The 15,204-nt window shown below is 39.4% G+C and overlaps 1 protein-coding gene across 1 annotated transcript in view; it reads right to left on the minus strand.

Moving 5' to 3' along the window:
- cds1 (CDP-diacylglycerol synthase (phosphatidate cytidylyltransferase) 1) overlaps positions 1-15,204 on the minus strand; it is a 33,077-nt gene that overhangs the window by 4,912 nt on the left and 12,961 nt on the right. Inside the window, exons 3-12 of the mRNA XM_044195899.1 lie at positions 11,765-11,861; positions 11,455-11,552; positions 9,231-9,370; positions 6,959-7,017; positions 5,844-5,926; positions 5,335-5,422; positions 3,897-3,965; positions 2,926-3,078; positions 2,353-2,472; positions 1,293-1,396 (exon numbers count right to left, since the gene is read on the minus strand). Of these exons, the coding sequence (XP_044051834.1) occupies positions 1,293-1,396; positions 2,353-2,472; positions 2,926-3,078; positions 3,897-3,965; positions 5,335-5,422; positions 5,844-5,926; positions 6,959-7,017; positions 9,231-9,370; positions 11,455-11,552; positions 11,765-11,861 (1,011 nt within the window). The remainder of the gene's footprint in view (positions 1-1,292; positions 1,397-2,352; positions 2,473-2,925; positions 3,079-3,896; positions 3,966-5,334; positions 5,423-5,843; positions 5,927-6,958; positions 7,018-9,230; positions 9,371-11,454; positions 11,553-11,764; positions 11,862-15,204) is intronic.

Below are 15,204 nucleotides of genomic sequence, written 5' to 3' on the forward strand. Positions count from 1 at the left end.
GAAAAGCATAAAAAAAATCCCAACTCAGCCTCTAAGACAACATCAACAAACCAGGAAATCGGAAACTCTCCTCTGCTCTTTCTGTGCTTTTAGGTCCCTGAGGAGACTCTCCAGAGACTTTTTACGCAGAAGGGAATGAAAGGCGAGGGTCACATGACAGACCACTAGTGAGATCATCTGCTTGCATGTTTACTGCCAGCTGACCACTATTGGCTGTGTGAGCTATTACAATGTTATCTAATAGACCACACTGACTGTGGTGTTTAATGACGTTTTATAACAGATGACAGACCTACACTTTCAAGAATTTGAGGGAAACATTTTTGAAACTTTGATTAACTAGAAGGTATGTTTGCATGAATATTCATGGAGGGTATGATGAAATATTTTGAAGGAATGTTAGCTTGCTACAAGTTCTACAAGTCTTTAGTTTGTTTCTCTAATAGTCATCCTTTTCACGTTCATTCAGTCACATTTAAAAGTTTTTGCATTGTTTGAATCACAATTTGTCAAAACCAAATAGAGCCTGCTCGGCGCGGCAGGTTGATTAACAAACTTTACTGCGTTTTTTCCCCTGCTGTAAGGTGTTTTACTACTTTTTCCAGGCAGTTGTGTGATGCGCTTCTTTACTTCACTTAAGACTTCGATTGTCTCTGTTGGTAACATGACCTTTGCCTTGCGGGTCATAGCAGCCCCTCAAGTTCCTCAAGCTTCCTGCTTACTCAAGTAAAACGCACAAAATTAATTTAGTGATATGTTAGAGAGAAAAAAAATACCAGCCACATTTTAGCAACATGATATGGCAAGTGACCAACTATCACAATAAAGGTGGTTATTAACTGTAAAATTGAAGTTGGCTAGTAAAATAATTTAAGTGGCTGCTGTAATTTAAGGTGCTGGGAGACGACATTATGGACTCGTCACTCGGGTTTTACACAAAATGATAACTTTTGGTTGTAGTTGTAAGTTTGTTTCATCAGTGGCATACTGTAATTTCTACTCTTTTCTGATACCAGAAAACACATATGTACATTTGCTATTAACTCATAACTTGTTGCTGTCATCATTTTACTGCAGTAATACCGTTAATGTGCAGTATGGTTATTGATTTTTCTTTCCTGACAAGCTGTGAGCACGGATGGAGCCAGAAGTGCAAGTCCACCCTTTTCTGAATAAGTTCCTTTTATTTCGCAGCCATCTGAAGCTTTGTGAGAACTGATATACAAACATATAAAACTTTAAATGACTGAAAGGAACTTGATAACCCTCTGAGCCTCAATTCCTCTTCTTACCTGATGAAGCTGGCTATATACACGTGTGTGAAGGTGGCCATCAGGTACTGACAGTCGAATCGATCCATGATGCCACCGTGGCCGGGAATGGTGTTGGCAAAGTCCTGCAGGAGACGAGAGAGCAGGGTGTCATAACGTCAGAACTCAGTACCTGCTGAGCCTGGGATTAACAGGTGTAATGTGTGTGTGTGTGGTTATCAGAGTATGATGTAGCCTGATTATTGTCCCTATTCAAAATGTGCAGACTGCCATCCATGTTATTTCCTCTAAAAAGGTATTATACAAGATTTTTTTAAATAATTTCTTGCTTCTTTTTGTTTTGGTGCTGCTTGGGTGTTTCAATGCTTTCAATTAGCAAAGACCATCTAAACATATATGGTGTCACTAGGTGGAGATGTGCTACAAAGGCAGTCAGCAAAATTCAGAAGCACTGACTACACAAACATTAACTGGCTCAGTTGTTTGAGAAATGACTCTTCACAGCGGGGAGCCCTTAAACAAGGCGCTGAGACCCCAGTGACAGCAGCGGTGTCGCTCAGTGGCTGACAGTAGGGGGCTGCAGTTTACCTCGATAGCCGGCAGTAATGAAAGTGTGCTGCTGTGTGAGGGATTACGCAAAGCGTTGCTGAGCTCCCCGTCCCTTTAAGTAAAATCTCTGCTCTTCACAGCAGTTGAAGTGGTCCAACCAGTTCCCGCAATATTCATATGTCTCCCTTAAACTAATCTCTGTGTCTGTCAGCTTGTCGCTTGAGGTGGAGCTCTAAATCAGTTGAGTGCATTTGCTGAGTGTTACCATAGTGAAGTAATGGCAGAAAAGAATGGTACAGATTGCAGAGATGTGTGTAAAATGGAAAACAATGAGCTAATGACAGTTAAATCTCACCTGAAAAACAGATTTAAGTGAAAATTGTACGTAGCAGAAGATACTAAAACAATAAAATGATACATAAAGACAAGGGAAACCAGACTATCCAGATGAAGGAAAGTAAATCACAGAGTATGCTTGTTGGACAAGAGAGGAGACGAGACAAAATGAAGGAGAAACTGAGATGTTCTTTACTTTGATTTTGAAGGCTCGCTTGAAGCCGCTGGCAAAGAAGCCGCCAAAAGGCCCGATGAGAGACCCGAAGGACGAGAGGAAGATGCTGTGGATCTGGAAGGGGTACAGGTTCACCGTTTTCTAAAAGAGAGACGAGGAGAAATTGGACCAACACTGAAATGTGATTTGATTAACAGCAAAAAGCCTCATTTTGATCTTCTCTCTATCCAGGAGAAATAATCGAAATAACGCTAAAGCATATTGGGATTTTTGCAATATATTTATAATGATTTCAGCATGTTAGTGTGTTGAACAGATCATTTCACTTTAAAACTTAAGTGTGGTTGCTTTTAAAAATGTATGTGTATCTACATAACAAGAAATATTAAGAAAGAGAATATAAAATAAGCAAATTAGAAATTAGGGGTGATTTAATAAAATTTAAGTTTCCCTTAATAGTCTTACAATAGCATGACCTATACAATATGTTTACAATAATGAAATTGAGAAAATCTATTATATTAAAAATGGTCTTAGCTCATGCAATGATGCAAAATATTTTGTATTAAAGAAATGAAAAGGACAAAGTCTTACCCATCTCAGTGTGTTTTGTACCACAGCAGGAAGAGTGTACTCCTGCATCACAAAGATATCAGAGGGCTCACATTCAACTGTAAACCCATTGGTCTCACTGTTGAAGCCCACAGGACACACAAAGTACTGGAACTGAGACAGGAGGTAGGCCAGCTGAGGGTAAAACAAAACACGAGACACAAAGAAAAGATCAGCTTCTAACTCCATATTAGTACATTAGTATGACATTAACCCTATCAGTCCTAGTGGACCGCCAGCGTCCCGCCCGCTGTTTAAGTGAGGCTTGTACACGAACCGATTGATTGCAAATATTAATTTCAAATGAATCTTCACTTTCAAACAGTCATGGTTGTTCTGAAAAAGAAAATGTGCAGTACATCCAATATTTGAAGCTAATAAGAGACTTTGAGGAGGATATAACTGGAAGTAGGGAAAAAAACAACACAGTAAGGATCATACTTTTGTGCAATCTTCACATATGTGTAGAAATTTGGACATTTCATCAGCTACATGCTAATAAACATCAATAACTGATAGTGAAAGTGGTCAGTAAGTGTGGAGATGCTGCCAAAATAATTTTCCATCCTGGTTGGCATGCGATTAAGTCACAAAAAGCCAACAAAGAATATTTTACATTCTTTGTTAAGATGGAAACTATAGACCATGTCACTGAATGTTGTGAAAGCACTGTGGCAGTTGTGAGCATGTTGGGAAACTGCCAACGCTCACAACCCAAACAACTCATACATTTTGGAAATAGCTGTTTCTTATCTACATGAGAATTTTAGCAGATAATCAACCACAATTTAGACTCATTCTGTTCTAAAAATGTGTCTAGCTGGGATGTATCCGTTACTTCAAGCTATTGGACAAAATAAACACATTTTCCTACCCTGGGTACTTGGAAACTGGGAGTAGAAGGAAAAACAGACCATGTGAGTGAGTGGTAAAAGCAGATAAAGTGTACTCACGATGAAGCCAAAGACCACAGTGGAGAAGAAACCTCCGATAAAGCCCTCCCAGGTCTTCTTGGGTGAGAGCTGCAGGGGGGTTAGAGAAACAGAGGCTGTCTTTCACATCAACATGACATCCGTCTCACCACAAACTACATATGATTTAAAATTAACCTCTTCCTGCTATTCTCAGCTCTGAGTTACTGAATAGCTCTTCTGTGGATAGATATATATGTATAGCAGTAGCCATTGTCAAAATTCTCTTTCATGCACTTATTTAATCTTATAGAGTTGAACTTTTAAGAGTTGGAAAGAATATCATTTGATTAATTTAAGAGTGGAGTTTGACCCAGTAGTGTTCAGCAAATTTGAGAAAGGAGTTAAAGAAAGGACCTGAATTGTTCACTTTCAAAGAGTTCAGGTTACACGCTCATGTCACAACCTGGAGAGTTGTTTATTATCAAGTCTGACTGAAACACTGACAGTCTATTCAGGGAGAAAACAGTTACTGTTGAATGGCAGGGATAACATAAGATGATCGTGTGTAGAAGACTATATGGAGCCAGATCCATTTGTTTTTCTGACACCTATTTGGCTCAGTGCTGTGAGGTAGTTGCACAGAGTCACTGCAGTCACATCCACCGGCTTCTCCTGGGAGGAGAATCCTTAAGTGTTCAGAGGACAGATAGGATATAGTGTATAATCCCAACTGTGTGTTCAGGGTCTGCCCTGAGATCTAGTCTCACTTGGATATATCCAGAACACATCCACAGGGAGGCGTTCAAGAAGCATCTTGATCAGATGCTGAACCACCTGAACTCACTCCTTTCAACACAAATGAGCGTCAGTTCTACTCAGATCTGGATGTTTGAGCTCCTCAGTGTATCCGTAAAGCTGTTTTTATGACCATAGGTCATTTTCCATTCCTCCTCTGAGTTTACAGATTCTGTCCATGAAAACCACAAAAATAATCAATAACAAGGCGCCTTAGCAAACCCCTACGGCCAAGAACCAAGAACGTGCCTAACCTTTTGCCTTGAATGCAGGACTGGCTCACATTTCTGTTACAGAAGGACCAGATCGCTTGTATCCCCTGCACCCCATATCCCCACAGTACCCCAACCAAGACACCTCGAGTGTCATGATGTGAACAGCCGAACTAAAGAAAAATCTTTGACTCAAAAATTTCAGTTTAGTGCATATTTATGCAATTCATTTTGTCTTTAGGTAAAATAGGTTTTTGTCCCATGATAAATATGTCTCACCCCATTTAACTAAACTCAAAATCCTCCATTTACAAGGCAGAGAAATCTCTACTACTGGTTGCTTGTAGTGCTGCTGATCTGTTAATGTAAGCTCGTTCTACTCTTGCACTTCTTAAAGACAGTAGTAAAGCCACTAAATAAGTAATGCAAATTCCTAAAATGAGAACAACATAAGACAATGTTTGATTTACCTTGATCAGTGGGGTCCTTCCAAAGAAGAATCCAAACAGATAGGCCATGATGTCATTGCAGATCACAATGGAGATCGGGACAATAAACCTGGAAAAAGGAATTTCCACACTGTTAAGAGGTGGTGGGGGAACTTTCACCATCCACATACCAAAATCTGATCAGTTCTGGCTGTGGCAGGGTAAAATAACTTGTGTTGTATTCTAATGTGGCAAAATTGTGAAAATGAAAAGGTAATTATTATGAATCTAGCTGACCAAATCACTTTTCATCTAAAAGATTTTTTTTCCTCTTAGAGCAGTTAATTAAAACAGAATATGCTTTATTTGTATATATGACTTGGATTTTTTAATTAATTGTTGCCTCGGGTCACATTCTGTTGCATTAATCAAACTTTGAAAGCCTGTATGAAGAGCACCACAACAGTGAGAATACACTTGCGACGACACATGTGCAGCGATAGTCAGAGACAACATGGCAGGTTCCTCTGGTCTGTCTGTGTCCTGCTTACCAGATCATTCCTTCAAACAGGTTCTGAATGACAAGGTGGGACTGAGTTACCACAATCAACAGGGTCACATGGGTCCAAGCAAACTGGAATGGCAAACACAAACACAAACACCACAGTGTCACTGCACTGGAATGTAGCCACGTCTGCTCAGAAGTTGGCTCGTTTCAGAAATAGTGGAATCATACAGACAAGGTGCATGACACTGACAACGCCACAGTGCAGAATAAGATGATATACATGTCAAAAACATCAAAACAAAGAAATATATGATAGTGTGAGAAGAGCAGGCAGCAGGTGAAAAAGCTCTGTCAAACATTTTGGGATGAGTGTCACAAATTTATTGGACATATTCAAAACAAGAATTTTGTGAAGATGCATGCAGCAAAATGACTAAAATAACTTAAAAAAAACCATAACACATCAACATAATAAAATCAAACAGGACTGAGTATTCAAGCTGAGAAAGTGCCTTTTTTTTGCCAGTGAATATTAATATATAATAACCAGACTTAGCCCCCTTTGAACCTTTGGGTTAATGTAGTTAAATAGGTGACAAGGGAATCCAATTCCTTTTTGGGGCCAGAAGTCTACAAAAATGTCTGCACTCATGACACTTTTAAGCAAACTTATAAAATGAAAATTCAATTAGTCAATACATGCAAAATATTAATAAATAAACAATTATAATAAATACTAATTAAGTTACTAATAAAGTTAGTTGGGACCAATAAAATGTGGTGCATAAAGGTGCCCACAAATGGCAGAAAAAGCAAAACAGATGGATTTAAAGTGAAATAAAGCTGAAGCCATTGCAGAAGTCCTGCAATTATCCAGGATCAAATTCTGCATAATATTGTGGACAGCTAATCTGTGAGTAATACAGTACAGCGGTACAGCATTTAACAGCAACTACTTTTGTGTTTCAAAAGAGCTAAAAAGGGAGAGAAATATATAATGTCCAAAAAGACTTCTACAATGGCAACATCAGAGTGCAAGATAAGATTATAAAATCATAACAGGGACATAACAGGAAGTAAGAAGCAGTGGAAGAGGATGGATAAGAAGGTTAGTGGTGGAGTAGAGGAGGAGGAGAGGGTTACTTGGCTGATACACACCATATAAAACTGCAGGCGGTAATGTTTCTTCACTAAACTCAGCACAAACATGCAGAAACCTGTGAAAGAGTAGACAACATGCTGTCAGTTTTTACTCCAAGTTGAAAAGGTATACGGTATATTAAAAAATACATCACATCTAACAAATTGTTTACTGCATACTGTATGGGGAGGTGTGTGTAGAATGCCTGTGACTGAGCAATTAACAATTTTCTTTCACACAAACATCTATGGGCATTTTGATGATTCAGATTTTACACTGACTTTAATTCAGACATGAATTTGAATTGAGGAGGGAAGGCCCCCAGGGGAGCCATTACTGCCAACACATGGAGAAGATGCTATCTAGTTCAGAATGTCCTTGGGGCTTAAAACTGCAGCTGACGCCTGGCTGGGTTGACCGAAAGACAACTAAGTCAGCAACACTCAGGAGGAAATGTGTTCACCCCGCTTCAGACTCTAAATCTAACCACTGAGAGGTCAGTAGACAGAACCTCTATTCATCCATCCCAGGGGGAAACGTATTGTCACAGCAGCAGCTAATAACAATCAGATAGCTGCAGAAATGATCGAGCCATCAGTGTATTTCAATCAAGCTAACAGAAATAAGATGTTTACACAGATGTCCAGCAAATTATTTCAAATCCTCAGCAAATGCAAGGTTTATATTCAACACTTCTGCATTTGATAGATAAATAGTTAAAAAGACCCTGCCAGTGTTTTTGCATATTTTAGATTATGTTCTACCAATTTACATACACTTACGTTACAATTGATCATTTTCCAGCACATACTTAAAGGCCCATAAAACATATTTTCTCAATCAGTCTTTAATGGTATTATTTCACATGAGAGATTTCTACATTTGTGTTTTTGTCTGTGCTTCTCTCAGTTGGAAAAAGGTGATGTCGCATACTTTCATGCACCAATCAGGAACTTTCAATATTTGAATCAAAATGTAATGACACCTGATCAACCCACACAGTCCTGATGAAACTGATTATCTGCTGTTTTGAGTGCTAAACTCTTAATAAGAAATAATTTTTAAGATTTTTTATTTTTTTGCCAAACTTTAATTTGGTCAAAGTTATCATTCTGTACTAATGCAGCTGAAAGTGAAAACTGATTTGAAGAGTCTGCACTGCATTACCATGCAATGACAACATAACACTTCACAATAAGGAGTCTAACCAGGATTTCTGGGAATGACGGCCCTTTCATTTTCAAGTAAGTGTATTTTGCACTTTTTGTTATAAACTAGAGCTCAACCGACACTAGATTTTTTTGGCCAATACTGAAAGTTTGAAAGATTGAAACAATTTGAGAGTTAAAATAATCTGATTACAATATATTGGCAAATTTTTCTTTTTTTAACATAAACATATAACATAAGCAATCGTTTTGATGAGAAACCCTTAAATTTGGTCTACAATGACAACACTGTTTCTAAATGATCTCAATCATATCTTTGGTATTTCTGTAATTGCAATTTGTAGTTACTTATTGGCCGACATACAGACGGATACCGATATATCTATGATAAGCTGTAATCAGTGGGCTCTATTTTAAACTACCATGAGAACATACATGTAGCACTCAATTTCATAAGCAGAATGAGGGTGCCACAGTACAGTATGATAGAGCAGCCCCACTGATTATGTCCAATAACTTTCAAATCTCTGCAAGGTGATTTTCATTCTGTACTGACATGAATGGAAATCAGTGGCTGCCTAGAGGGGAGGATAAACACATCAGAAAATTTAAAAACACTATGGTAGCTGTTATATGTATTCATTGTAAATAGAAAAAACACTGGTATGTTCCATTAAAGAAAACTGTTTAGGCATTACTAAGAAATAAGCTTTCTTCATAACTTACACATAATGTATGTGAATCATTAGTATACTTAAAAAAAGCCACAGCTCAATGTTTGTAGTTTTATGGCACATCCGGCTGCAGTTTACCAGAGCAATAAACCATCCTATCAGTAAATGAAAGCTCCAAAGAAAAAGAGGAGATGAGCACATGTCATTTTAAATCAGTTTATAAACTCATGAGATTATACTGCAAGTCTCCCTGTGGTCTTTGTTTCTCTTTTCGCTCTATTTTCTCCCCCAGTAATGTTATTTGTAACTCAGCTCTACTATATACACACTGTGTCTGGTGAAATCTAATCCACCTCTAAAGAAAATGTGAGTGGAAGCAGAGGGGCCAAAGAGCGTGTGTGTTTTACAAGATACAGCAGTCGTATTGTCTTGATGGCGGGACCCACCTGCGAGGTACAAAGCAAAGGAGATGAAGCGGTGATAGCGAGCCAGGAACTGCAGAGGTTCCTCCCTCTGCACCAGAGCCCCGAAGTAATCCGCTACAGTTTCACCATAGAAGAAGTAGTTTACGCAAATCAGGAAGTACCTGAGGGAAAAAAACAGAGGGAATTACAACACTCTTGTGTTGGATGTGTGTTGTGTGGGTCACTGGATGTCTACCAGTGTTTCTTGCCCACTGTACATTGACCTATGCGTGCGTGCATGCGTGCGTATGGAGTTTTTATGACGGGTGGCCTTGGTGAAAGGGGCATGTTTCAATTAGCTTTCATTTACTTCCAACAAGGCAGTGATCTTTGCTCCTGGCTGGACCGAGCGCTGCCGTCACATACTGTGGCTGTGTATGCAAAGGTGACCTGTTAACAACAACACTGGAACAGAAATAGGAGCAAACTCAAGCACTGTAGGTGGGTGTTGTATATTCAGAGCAACTAGCTGCAGACGAAGCTGACTTGAATCAGCGTTTTACTGGAGGAACAGCAGAGTTAAATAGAGTGTGGCTGCCAGAAGAAATGACTAAAGCTGGGCTCACACTAGGAGTTTTAAAATCCTAACCGACTGAAATCAGGTTGCATCACGCACATAAGGAGAAACTTCACAGATGTTCCTCTCTCTAATCTCAAACATGCTCCAACTTCAAGACCTAAAAATAATGGTGTATCACACACTACAGGATATTATTAAAATTATCGTGGCAGAGGGACCAATACACCACCTCGCGTGATATCGTGATCTCATGGGGAAGCACACGTAAACAAAAAATGGAGACGGAGGTGGTGCAACAACTTGCTTTGGTAACGTTAATGATTTACAGTGAGAAGAAACAAAAGCAGAAGCACGAGTCTGGGTGAGGAAATGGTTGGGGAGACGCGGTCAACATAGGTTGTCAAGTCTTCAGAGAGAACTGGAGATGAGATTTTAACTGTCAGTTTTAATATTTGTCAACAGTAGCTAGTATGCTAGTTAACGTTAGCCTCAAGGGCTAGAATGTTTACCGTTGCTTGGCAACATCGTCAGCGTCAGCGTCTCCTTGTAGACTTGTCTCTCTCACTGGCTTTTGTGGTCCTGCTCGGAAAGTACTGACGTAATCATCCAGATTTGAAATCCTAAATATCAAACATGTTTGATATTATTGGGGCGGCCCCGATGAGTCTGCGACCAGGTTGGGAGGCTTAAGACTGGATCTGTAAACCCCTCAAATCACCAGATAATCTGGGCCAAACATCGGTACCGACCACGGTCCCAGACCAGGGTTCTCCTCAGATTGTCGGAGGGGTGAATCGGGGTAAATCGGCCCAAAACTCCTGTAGTGTGAGCCCACCATAAGAGATACCTTTAAAAGAAAAATTCTGTCTGTTTCTGGCTTTTTAAATCTCCTTACATACTATTACAACATAAGAACAGCTCAGAATGAATACAGACCTAACATTCGGGTGTAACAGGCCATCAATATGTAAAAGTAGGACTGGGTATCATTTAAAACCTGAGTTTCTGTACTACTTCTTTCCTTACCTTTCTTTGAGAAATTTAAACATGTTTTTCTTATCTAACAAAAAGAAGCTAAACGTCAACTACTGTCTACACTCAAGCAGCCATGCAAGAACTTTGTCTTAATAAAATAGTGTAAAACTGACAAAATTATGCCTTAAAGCTATGTGACCAATTACTTGATGATACAGACAGTTTGGTTGCTGCCAAAAAAAGTAATGAGGTTTGATAGCAAGCACTATGTAAAAGTTAGTGACTTAACATAACTATATCTAAGTACTTCCTGGTTTGTTGATATATTTTTCATTTGAGAAAAGTTCCAAAGAACTTACCAATCTAAGTTATTGTGCATCTGACCAATTGTTCGTCTTACATCAGACAAAGCTTTACTATATTCCAGAACTTTCTGTAAAATTCCCTGAAATTTGAAGTTTCTAGGGGATATTTTATAAAATATCTAGATATTTCCTGTCTAAAATACAAATATTCCACCCTCTAAAATATCTATGACCTGAAGGATTGGTGCAGATGCTCAAACACTGAAGAAAAACACTAGCTAAAACATACTGATACAGTGAGATTTGAGCATAAAATTCTGCAGTATTGCTCTTTTAAGGGTAAATTCTCTGTTCATAATACATCTACAGTATATCTGCTGTTTAGTGTGAAATCGATTCTCCTTACCAGCTTAGTGTCCTGAACCAAGGCAGTTCATAGGAATGGTAAACTCTGTAGCCAATGGTGATGATTTCTTGGAAACATTTGATTTGGACAGTCATGACCTATGTCAGATGATGGGAACAGAGCAGAAATATGACAAGAAAGCTCAGGCCTAAGAAACAAACTGAGAGTCAGTATGTAAATGGGTGTATTAACAAAAGCGTTTTGAAAAAAATCCTTAGAAATTACAAATAATAGAAATAATTACAAAAAAAGAACTGATATATGCATTGAGGACTTGTACAGAGCTACAGTATCAATCATTGTCACTTACCACTAATATTAGAGTGACAGGTCCCATATAGATGATGAGGAAAAAGCCTGAAATCATGGCTAAAGACAGAACCCCTCGTATCCAGTAGTTCTTCCATCTGTGGAAAACGGAAACTTTGAATTACTACCTCAAAATTCATTTATGCTTCATTTTAGTTTTCATTCAAAGAACAGGAGAAAGCTGAGAGTATGACACAGATATATGATTTACTGTCTGGTTCCATGTCTAGATTTCCTGTTATAAAATATGTACTGCATAGAATTCAACAATAGAGCCATGAAATTCTCATAGTAGATCATGATTAGCAGAACCTTTGAATTTACAGGGCTGACATGCTTATTTTTTATCAGCTGACTAAAGTTAAAGGGACGGGTAATAAAAGAGAGGAAGCCTTAAGCCTTGGTTGAGGCATATGTCAGTGGCTGTCAGGAAAGAGGACAATATATGGACATAGTCGCTGGTTTTATAACTATGTAATATTTAGCTTTTAGATATTAGCTACAATCATAAGTATGTTCTCCTGAAAACCCAGGTATCCCTCACTTTCAGATGCGCACAATGAACAAGACTAAGAGTCTACAGCCATGCTAGCAGCTCTGTGAGGCGGTAATTAGTTACAGTGGTACTTTGAGCCAAATTCTATGTCAGGATGCTAATATGCTGATGATGGTATAATGTTTACCATTGTCAACATCTTAGTTTAGCATGTTAACATGATAACATTTGCTAATTAGCACCAAACACGAAGTACAGGGGAGGCTGATGGGACTGACATCGGTTTTGCAGGTATTTGGTCTTAAACCAAAGTATTGGACAAACTGAAATTTTGCACACTGGTGACGCAATACACATTCCTGCCAGCCTTTAAGGTTATTACAATTCATCCTGAAGGGGACATGAATGCCTGTACCAAATTACATGCCAGTCAATCAAATAGTTGTTGAGACACACAAATGTCTATCTGATGGTGGCGCTGGGATCACCAACGTCATTAGGATACACGGAATGGGCAACGTGAATGTCTGTACAAAATTTCATGGCAATACATCGCATAATTGTTGAGATATTTCAGTCTGAACCAAAGGGGTGGACTAATCGACATACAGGCAGATATTCCCATCCCTTTTCCCAAGTCGCTAGTGTCACGGTTACAGGTTGTTAGCTGTCATTTTGATTGGTTGCCAACCTCGAAAAGGATGGTCTTAACGTAATATGAGCCAGTCTGAGGCTAGACGCCAGAGGAGAGTGTAGAGATATGGACGCTTGAGAGTGGCGTACTGCAGATGATAGCAAGGAACAACTTTCATTGAGAGCATGATCAACAATGAATGTAAGTATTTTGGTTTAGTTTCTGTCTGCGTCTGTTTGTTAACCAAAAGGAACTGAAACCAACGACTAGCACAGTCCACATTTGGCGACACGAGAAGAGGGCCGGGGAGGACCAGAGTGGGCTGGCCAAACCACACAGTCAAGTGAGCAACACTGCAGTGAACGAGTGGGGCGACGGCAGAAAGCTAGTCGACTGGGGCTCAGATGAGATCCTTTCTTTTTTGTTGGCAATCAAGGTATTCAGTATATATTGTGGCCTGTTAGTAGCTGTACTGCCATATGGCTCACTGGCAATTAATCCTCTAGACCAAACAAAGAATCATTTTACGAGTACTACCTGTACCGTGACACTAGCATGGCTAAAAATGTGGAATGAGGCCTCGAGTGTTTTTCAAAACACGTCATGAGCAAAACAAAAGAGAGGAAACAGCTAAAAGCTGCACAGGAGCCAAGCAGGGCAGAGAGCCTGGTGCCTGCTGTATGAATGGAGAAGAAAAACAGCTGCATCATGAAAAAAGCTGCTGCTGCTGCTTCCACTCAGCGCTATGGGCTCACACACTCTCTCTCTGACTCCATCCCACCACCACTCACTCACTCACTTTCTCTCGCTAGAACTACCTCCCTTCCTCCTCCCTTCACCTTACAGTCCATCTATTCATTCTTCTCTGCTGTGTCATTTTGCTTGCTCCATTCATCTGCTGCCATTCCCTCCTCCTCATCTATACTACATCTTCCCCATCCCTCCATTTGTTTCTCTTTACCCCCCCCCCCCATCTCTGCAGTCTGTTCATCCACAGGTCTCTCTGCAGTACACAGGCTCCTGCAGGGATTAGTGCTTTCCTCCAAGTGAGCCTTTAAGCCCTGTGACCTGGCCGTCACTCACTGGTCACACCCTCCACTTGTCATCTGTATATCAAACAGGGCCTTGTTCATTTGAGTTCAAGGTACTGCTGACTGGAACTGGCACAGATTGTCAAGTGTAACAGTCCTGAACTGCATTTCCCAGATTTTACTTAAACAACAGTCTTCCCCGTCTAACTATGCCATACAACTCCATAAATGAAGATTATTCTCCACAGGCACAGACATCAAAATATAAAAGAAATCCTCTATTTTTCCAGAAGCTTTGTGTGCACAAAACGATCAAGCCTTGGAAATTACACATTTCTTTTTCCAGACATAAGTCGAAAAACCTGAAAGAATAGTACCCCTGCAAGTTCTCCTAAATTAAAGCTACAACCAGCCATCGATGCAACACCAAAATATCATTATTTTCCTAGTCACAGTGAAAACTGTTTTGCATCCTGCTTTGTAAAGGACAAAGCAGTACATGTTTTTTGAGCATCTTAAAAGGTCATGACATAAAATCCTACCAAACAACATACTATTCACCTGAGTTCCACAATACTTGACAAAAGAAGTTGTCAGCACACCTTCAGAACTAGACATTCAGGTACATAAGAGATGCTTGACTATATCAATGTGTGACAGTTCAATGAGGTGTGTCAACTGAGGGAAAGTGTATTTTTCCTTTCACATGCCTCACTGGCTGGTTTATCTTAAACTCTTCAAACTGTGTTAGCCAACACGACTAGTTATTATGTCACTGTTGTGTTTGTTTATACATATAATATACATGATCATTGTAGGGTGACAGGAATATTGTAAAGGCACTGGTCCAACCCTAACATGCTTTCCTTACTATACTGCTATGAATAACTCTGAATGAGAGTGTTAATTAAATTTCAGAAATATAAATACATAATCCTGTAATTCTGGAGTAAATTTAGAGAAGGAATAGTTACTCAATGGTCAAATGCTGAGAACTTCTACCTGTGTGTGGACAGAACTTTTCTTTCACCCACTATGTAAGCTGCAAATTTACTAGCAACTGATTTCCTTCTCTGCATTAATAAAATCATGTTTAAACATCCCTGCAGGTTCCAATCTATTTCTGGTCCAATTAACCTGAATGCATGCAGGTCAATCACTCTGTCAGGGCCATTTCATAAAAGATGGAGGGAAATACAGCAATATTATGACTGAAGTACAAAGTAATCTGACCCTGTTTTGCATTTTTGTAAAACTAAGACCGTGAGCGCTGTGGGTGT

This window comes from Siniperca chuatsi, linkage group LG5, assembly GCF_020085105.1.
Source record: "Siniperca chuatsi isolate FFG_IHB_CAS linkage group LG5, ASM2008510v1, whole genome shotgun sequence".
In the NCBI taxonomy this organism is placed as follows: Eukaryota; Metazoa; Chordata; class Actinopteri; order Centrarchiformes; family Sinipercidae; genus Siniperca; species Siniperca chuatsi.